The sequence below is a fragment of the Phascolarctos cinereus genome, unplaced genomic scaffold (assembly GCF_003287225.1).
Source record: "Phascolarctos cinereus isolate Bilbo 61053 unplaced genomic scaffold, phaCin_HiC Scaffold_4;HRSCAF=312, whole genome shotgun sequence".
Taxonomy (NCBI): domain Eukaryota; kingdom Metazoa; phylum Chordata; class Mammalia; order Diprotodontia; family Phascolarctidae; genus Phascolarctos; species Phascolarctos cinereus.
In genome coordinates, this window is record NW_027555847.1 from 95502462 (window position 1) to 95510680 (window position 8219).

The window sequence follows — 8219 nt, forward strand, 5'->3', positions numbered from 1 at the left end:
TATGCGCAGGGTAATTGCAAGTCCTAAGAGATCAAGTCCATAAGTTAGTCTTCCTTTTGATTTTTCCCCTCAGTTTCGGGACATTCGTGGGCATTGGAGCAACCATCTTTGTGCTCATTGTGGTCACCATCATCCTCTGTTTAACGTGTTCCTGCTGCTGTTTGTACAAGATGTGCCGAAGGCCCAGACGTGAGTTTAGCCTTAGTCTCTCCTCCTTTTTCTTTCACCTTTTTCTTATCCCTACAGATTCAGTCTTTTGGAATTCCATTCCTTCCCCATCCTCCAGTGTGTCCCTTCCCAGTCCTGATTGCTGTCCCTTGTCCAACCTCTGTTTCTATCATCCATTCTCTTTTCCCATTCATGTCCTTGTCCCCTATACATTTCACCAGACCCTTATGTCTTCCACCCCAACCATTTTCCCTACCTCCAAATCCATTCATGTCCCCCATAACTTTAATTTCTCTCTTACCTTTCCACCCTTTACCATTTCTACCTGCCTACCTCTTCCCCACTGCATCAATTCTCTCTACCCCTAACTCCATCCCATTTCCCCATCCCTTCCTCATTAAAAAAAAAGATAAGTTTTTTGTTTTTACATTATAATTATTTGTGTAAATGTGTTTCTCCAATCAAACTGAACCCTTTTCTGTTTAAAATGATAATAACAAAAAAAAACAGTTAAATAATAACACCGTCCTTATACAGGAACCGTATCTGACTGTGTGTACAGCATTATGATCTAGGCATCTGCCAAGAATAGACAGACTAGTTTCATTATGTTTTCCTGGATCCATTCCTTTCATTTTCCTTTCCCTGTTTCCATTTAACATTCCTCTTTCCTTCACCCTCTGACCTAACATTAGCCAAAAGATTCATTGTGTGTGTGAGTGTGAGTGTGTGTGTGTGAGTGAGTGTGCATGCGCATGTGTGTGCACATACGTGCGCATGTATGTTAGATAGTCTATTGGGCACTGATACTTGGTTAGGACCATGTGTCTTGACTCTTCGTGACTGCATTTGCAGTTTTCATGGCAAAGATACTGGAGTGGTTTGTCATTTCCTTCTCATTTTACAGATGAGGAAGCTGAGGCAAACAGGGTTAGATGACTTGCCCTGGGTCACACAGCTAGTGAGTGTTTGAGGCCAGATTTGAACTCAGGTCCTTCCTCTATCCACTTCAGCATCTAGCTGCCTAGACTTCTCATACCCCTGGATGACTTAGATTAGTACACCGTGCATACGTGTTCTATGCCCTCGCTCTCCCCCTCCCATGCTTATCTGTTTCTGTATTCCCTTCTTTGTCTTATGTCACTCTCTGTTGTGTTCTGCCCACCTCTGTGTCCATCTGTTGGCCTATCTCTTCACCTTGCTCTGTCCCCTTCTTATGCCCACTTCTTTGTCCTGAGTTTTGGCCAGCTGTGAGGCATTCTGTGCTCATCAGTATCTCCTTGCCCATCCCTGTCCCCTGTTCAGGGCCTGCTGTGTCCTGTCCTGCTTCCTACTCTTTCTTACTGTACCACATGATTTAATTTATGACAAACAACATTAGCCTTTTCAGCGTCTGGTTGTGGAACAGAACTAGGAAGCTTGACATTTTCTCAGGCCTGTAACCTGATTTTCAGGAATCACTGGGAATCACTCAGTTTTTCCAGCAGCCCCAGGATAGGGTTGGAAAGAGAGGAGCAACTCTGTATGTCCTGTGAGCATGTCTGTGTCTGTGGGCCCGTGTTTGTATGTGGCTTTGTTAATTTCTGCATATAGTTTCTCTACTCATCTCAGTGACAAGAGTTTGTATGCATATTTGAGACTTGGTGGTAGTGGTGGGGGGTGTGTGTGTGTGTGTGTGTGTGTGTGTGTGTGTGTGTGTGTGTGTGTGTGTGTGTGTGTGTGTATGTGTGTGTGTGTGTGTTGGGGAAATATTATGAGTCAGGCTCGGGCCCTGCCCTAAAAAATGGGCTCTTTCATGAAGACCTTGGGACAGATAGGGAAGGTCTTGGGAGACTTAGACTTTAGCTAATACAAGAAAGAAGGAGCCTTACTCTGTGTTCTGTTTGCAGCTGTGGTGACAACCACGTCGACTACTGTGGTCCACTCTGCATACCCACAGCAGCAAGGTGTGCCACCTGGTTACCCTGGGGCCATGTACCAAGGCTACCAACCTATGCCTGTCCAGCCTGGGATGCCAGTTGCGCCTTATCCAACGCAGTACCCACCACCCTACCCTGCCCAGCCTACTGGACCTCCTGCCTACCACGAGACTCAGTCTGGTGAGTACAGCCAGATTAAGGGTGCACCTTATCCTTCCACATTTCCCCTCCCCTCCATTTCAGAGCCTGGACCCTTCCAGCCACAGTGACTTTCCCAAGTGGCATTTTTTGACCTCTGGGATCCTATTCATAGGAATCATTCTCTACTACCCCATTCTATTCCCCTCACCTTTTTTTTTTTTAAACATTGTTCCCTTTGAAGTTCAGGGGCTTTGTTTGGGAATACTACCTTGGCACCACTTCCCCTTTTATCCCAAGACCCTGATCAGTGTCATTGTCCCTCTGGTCCCTGACACACCAAACTACTTAGCCCTTTGCTAATTGCACATGGGTAATGGGAAATAATAACCAATATTTCTTAAGAGACATATCTGATTTTTTAAAATTTATACTGGCTGTGATGGAGGAATCTGGACTTGGGGGATGTGATTGTGACTAATCTGGGGGGGGGGTCCTGTTCCTCAGCAGGTGCTGGAGCGCCATACCCAATCAGCCAACCTCCATACAACCCTGCATACATGGAGCCTCCAAAGACTGCCTATTGAGTTGCTTCTGAGCTGTGCCCCTGAAGGCCCCCCGCCCCTTTTCCTCCTCTTCCTGCCTATCACTGTGTGTTTGAGCATGTGGGAATGTGTGTCTGTGTCGTCTTCTCTTCTCCCAAGTAAATGCAAGCTGTATGTTGTACTTGTAACATTCTGTTTCCCCACAATATATGGGCCGGGATGAGAGACAGTGAAACGACACTTCCTAAAACTTTCCTCAGATAATTCTTGAAAATAAGTTGGTGTGATTTTTGCCAAATCACAGAAAAAAAGGAAGAAGCTTGTGAAACCAGCATTAGTTAGGGCAGTGTTTGGAGGACATTTGGGAGACAGACACATGTTAAAAGGAATAGATGAAAACACTCATGTCAGCACACGGCTCTTCACCGTGCCATGAGTTGCCGACCTTGACCTGAAGATCAGAAGAGGCCCCCTGTCCTGGTGCTGGTTCCTGAAGGCCTCACAGAACTCACATCCTCCATAGTGCCCTGCTGATCAGTTTAGAGAGGACAGCAGCAACATCAAGTGGTCAGTGGCTTTGGCTCTCTGACCAGGTCAGCTTCAGGGTGTTTGTTTAAAATTCTCATCCGCTCTGTTCTGGCCAAGAGACATTGTCAGATGCAGCATAATTCACTCTCTGCTCCTAGGGGCCTCAGCTCCTTCCATCTCAGGGTCCCTGCCGGGGCCCCAGCTCTCCCTCTCCATCCAGTTTCCATGTGGAAAGAGGATTAGATGGGGACTTCACCCTCCTGGCTGCTGAGAGGAACCTGGAGTCAGCCAGGAGTGTGCGTCTATCTGTGTTCTGGGATTCGGGAAGGATCCTCTTGCATCTGAGGTCTGAATTGTTTGTTTTAGTCATTAAACAGATCTGGCCAGCATTTGGCTGAAGAAGGTAGATAGAAATGTTGCCCCTTCCTCTGTCAGAGAAGGGAGATAAGATGGGTGCTAGGTTTATCTCAGTTCTGTTTGCTGAGCTGCTTTTTCCCATTCATTCTCTCATCAGGAAGGACATCCAGACTCAGGTTTGTCAACCCACGTTCTCTCTTAGTATTTTTTAAACTTATCCCAGGGCTGGTAGCCGTTGGGATGGGACCTGTTTGTTTTCGGGGGCAAGAGATTTTGATGACATTTAAGGTGCAAGTAGCATATGCTCAGACTTGCCCATGGTGGGTGGGGTGCAGGATGGATAGGGAAGAAACAGAAGGGGATGGTGCCACAGAGGAGAGGGGGCCAACCAGATTCCCTCTCTATTCTTCTATAATTGGAGGGAAATGGATTGAGATGAGGGTCCCTTTTAAGGGGTCCCTTCTAGCTTCAAAATACTATAACCTAGCTTGGGTCCCCTCCTCCTCTTCAGTTAATCCTATCCTTCCTCTTCCAAAACCCAAAAGGAAAGGGGTTAGATGGAATGGCACTGAAGGCTGATCGTGGATTGGCTGGGTCCTGTCTAGGAGGGGGATGGGCATTTGGTTTCAGAGCACAGGACTTTTCTGGTCTCATCCTTTGGTAACTCTCATTCTCTCATTTGTAACCAGTTGCCTCTGTGTGTTCTGTGAAGGGGCCTGTTCCTGTTTGGGCCAAGCTCTTATTTGTAATAAACCTATGGATTTGAAAATGACTCTTCTTCAGTAACTCTGGAGGTGGTGGTGGATTTAAAGGAGCTTCTGGGTCCCAGTTATTGGGAATGGTATTAGGTTGGTCAGCTTAGATTGGGGGGCCTCTCTGAGGGATGATTGTGGATTTCCAGACTGTAGCTCTGTGGTCAGATTAGATCTGGGGGTCCCTGTAATTTTCCCCCTTAAGATCAAGAGATCTCTGAAAGCCAGTTTCTTTCTGCCTTCAGACTGGGGGCTCTGAGGCCAGATGTCCTCCCTTCAGACTGGGGCTAAGGTATAGAAGTTTTCTCCCCACTTTGTCTCATGTCTCCCTTGTTGAGCCCTGTGTATGACAACTGGTGGGAGGGCTTTGGTCTTGGCCCAGCGTAGGTAACCAGATCCTTCTCGCTTCCCTCTTTAGATTTACTAAAAACAATTGTCCAAGTCTGCCTAGTCTGGAAGGGTGTCTAATTGGTCATCTTCTCCCAAAAAGCTTTTGAAGGTGGGGGTACAGCAAAGACAGAGGCCAGAAGAGCTGTTGGATCAGACCCCTTAGGCTCCCATAGTGGGAGTCTAGGCCAATGTTAAAATTTTTATTTATAAGTTTGTTTTACAATATATCCACGAGCCCCTCCCTTGGAGGACCTGACAATACCAGTTGATCCCCCCCTCCCCCCATCCAAAGTCTCAATGAGATCAAGGGGTACTCAGGACAATGTGAATGACATGGTTAAAATGACCAAGGTACCCAGTACAGAGCTACTGCCACAGTTAAGATGACCAGGGGGCCCAGTATTGCCAGCAGGTGGGATGTGTTCAAATTCGAGGCCCTAGGGATGCTCCTAGAGTGGGAGGGAGCCTCTGGTCTACATCTTCTCCTCCTGCCAGCTGGGCTGGTATCCCCTGACGTGGCTAACTTGGTGGCTGTCCGCAGCTTCTGGCGTTCAGTCTTCGTCTTTGTATCACAGGCAGCTCCCTGGTCAGTCACAGCTCCTGCTTCATACATGGGTTTGATGCTACTGAAGGATCTGGCATGAGTGTCAATCCAGTGCAGCAGTGGCTGAGGCCTCGCCTGGCAGATGCTGACCAGAGCAAGGACATCACCCTCAGCTGTGTGGGTGTCTGGTGGGGCCTGGCCATATAGGCGGGTGTAGACATTACCCAAACTGTAGCTCTTCCTTTGGCTACATTCACGAGGTGGGCTGGAGTGGTCCAGGGCTCTCAGGGCCGAGATGCTGTCCACACAGAAGACACCACTTAGGGCATCTGTGCCATGCCTAGCCCAGCTCAGCTCAGCTTGCAACAGGGGGAAGTCAAAGCGGTCTCCATTGTGGGCCACAAGACAGACAGGAGGTGGCTGCCGCTGAAGGAAGGCCTGGAGTAGGTCAACGAGACCAGAGTCAAAACCTCGCCTTCGGTAGGCTGTCAGCATGGCTGTGTTCAGACCAGTGAGATTGCTGGCTGCAGAGCTACAAGCCTTTCCTGGTGCCACACACACGCAGAGCTTGTCCGCCACCCGGGGTGGCAGCGGCACCTGGGAAGGGCCCCCTGTTGGAGGTGCAGGTTGGGGCCCCTCCAGGGCATGTCTGTGGATGGCCACCAGGCACAGTTCCGTGACCTTTGGCTGAGAGAATGGCAGTCCTGTGGCTTCTAGATCCATGAAGACAAGTGTCTCCATGGGCCTACGGGAGGCAGCTTCCAAACCCATGGACCTAGGAAGATAGTGAGTGAAGGGAAACGGATAGAGAGGCTTGAAACTCAGGGAGCTGGGGTCGTGGGATGCAGGCATATATATGGTATGTATATATATATATATATATATGCCCCTCATGGATCTGGGGGCGAAGAGGGGGCGAGGAGCTGCGCGGTTTGAAGCATATAGACCCGAATTTGAGGAACATGGTGAATGTGGAGGGAGACAGTGGGGTCTGAAGCTCATAGACAGGGTGGAGGTTACTATAACAGTAAGTGTAGGTGGAGAGCCGCACTGGAGTCTGAAATTCATGGATCTAGCATGGGGGGGATGGGGTGAAGATAGAACTGTTTAAGGCTCACGGGTTTGGAGAGGGGGACACACTGAGTACAGGTGAAGGGAGGCAGTGGAGTCTGAAGCTCACGGACTTGGGGTGAAGGTAGGGGGACGACATAGTGTAGGTGAGGGGGCCGAGGGATCTACGTCTGAGGACTTCGCAGAAGATTGGGGCGGGGGGGAGGCTAGTAAGAAGCATACAAGGCCCAGGGCGGTGGGTCGGAGGGCCCAGGGAGTCAGTGGGGCCCTGGGAGTCAGTGGGCCCCTGAGCCAGGGCGGGGGTGGGAGGCTGACTCAGCCCGAGGCCCGGATTGCTGGGCGTGGTTTCGGCTCCAAGCGGGGCCGGTGGCCAGCTGGGGGGGGGGGTAGGGTTCTGGAGCCGGGTAAGCCCAGAAGCCCGGGGGCTTTAGGGCTGGAAGGGTCTTCTGGAGACACCTCGCGCCCTCCCCGATGGCTGGGCTGTGCAGCAGAGTCGCGGAAGAGTCTGCACGGGCTGCGGCATTGCCCGGGCTCCTCCTCCCCACGCCGGCATGGGCAGGGTTTCAGACCTGGAGCCTCTCTGGGGTCCCCTCCCCGGGATGTGCTTGCGGGGTCCGTTCTCTACTTACCGGCCGGATCGGAGGAGCGGGCTGGGCGCTACGGGCAGGCTCGGGACTTAGGGGAAATTCTCCAGGCTCGATTTTAGGGAAACGAAAGCGCACCCTCCAGCTGGGACCAAGCCCCGCCCCCGCTCCGCCTTCCAGCTCCCAGGGAGGGGCGCAGGCATGCCCTCTGCCCGTCCTCCCATCCAGGGCTGTCTGTCATCTGGAGGGCACTCGGAGAGCGAGAGCTGCCCGGGCCAGCCGGGTCTTCCCCGACAGCCGCCTTCCTCCGACTTAGAAAGAATGTGGGGGCTCTGGGATGGCAGGACCTGTCCTGAGGCCTTGACGCCCAGAGCCTAGTGGAACGAGACTGTTCTCCTGGGCCCTTTGACTGCCCGAACCTGGCATGAACCTCATCTCCCAGGAATGCCTCGGGCACAGCGTTGTTCTGTTGGGGAAAGATTGGTGCAGTGCCTCAGCGTGATGACTGGCAGCGTTCCCAGCATCTGTCCAGGGCACCAGAGAACTGGCATCCATTCTAGTGCTGGCTTCCCATGGGGATTCCAGGAAATCAAGGTGGGACCCACTTAGGAGTTACGGTGGTTTCCCACCAGAGCTCTAAAGGGCAGTGCATTTATATGTGGGGTGGAGGGTGGGAGGGGGATGGTTGTGGTGGACGCAGAAGGAAGGTGATTCCACATCCTCTTGGAGTACACAGGTGTTTAACTGGAACATCAACTTTTCTGGGGCCCTGGTGTGCTCTTTCTATGCAGGGATGGGCAAAGTAGAGACAGGTTACACCGGGAAGACATTGCTTTATTTTCAATATAAATGGAAGCCTCAACTTGGTCTCCTGGAGATGCTCCTCAGTTGCAAATGGGGGCACCAAGTGTCTTTGTTGGGGGAGGGGCTCCTTGTCTTTAATGTGTACATATCAGATGAGATTTCTGCGGCACTATGAGCCTTGATGGGAAGAAATAGGTGAGGAGGCAGAAGATGCAGGTTCAGGGCCCAGCTCTGCTACTGCTGGAGTATCACCTTGAGCAAGTGACTTAACATCGGTTTCCTGATCTCTAAATAAAGAGGTTGGATCAGATTACCTCTAAAGCTCCTTGCAGTTCTAAAATTTATAAATCTAGCTTCAGAGGTTCTTCCAACTGCATAATTAGGAAGGACCCAGGAGCTAAGAGTGATAAAATATAATG

At 50.7% G+C, this 8219-nt stretch overlaps 2 protein-coding genes across 8 annotated transcripts in view; one reads left to right on the top strand and one right to left on the bottom strand.

The window, feature by feature from the left end:
- SHISA5 (shisa family member 5) overlaps nt 1–8219 on the top strand; it is a 60010-nt gene that overhangs the window by 42854 nt on the left and 8937 nt on the right. For 4 of the 7 annotated variants that reach the window (XM_020999232.2, XM_078152469.1, XM_020999220.2 and 1 more), the window contains 3 exons: nt 74–189; nt 2058–2267; nt 2733–4424. In XM_020999232.2, coding sequence (XP_020854891.2) covers nt 74–189; nt 2058–2267; nt 2733–2823 — 417 coding nt within the window. In that variant the 3' untranslated portion in view covers nt 2824–4424. Of the gene's footprint in view, nt 1–73; nt 190–2057; nt 2268–2732; nt 4425–8219 lie in introns of those variants that run through there. The other 3 variants (XM_078152466.1, XM_078152470.1, XM_078152468.1) reach the window with 2 other exon arrangements.
- On the bottom strand, nt 4941–7598 carry TREX1 (three prime repair exonuclease 1). The gene is made up of 2 exons (XM_020999219.2): nt 7042–7598; nt 4941–6116 (listed from the first exon to the last, which is right to left on the bottom strand). Exon 2 carries the CDS (start codon nt 6110–6112, stop codon nt 5135–5137), a length of 978 nt encoding a protein of 325 aa, XP_020854878.1. The 5' UTR covers nt 6113–6116; nt 7042–7598; the 3' UTR covers nt 4941–5134.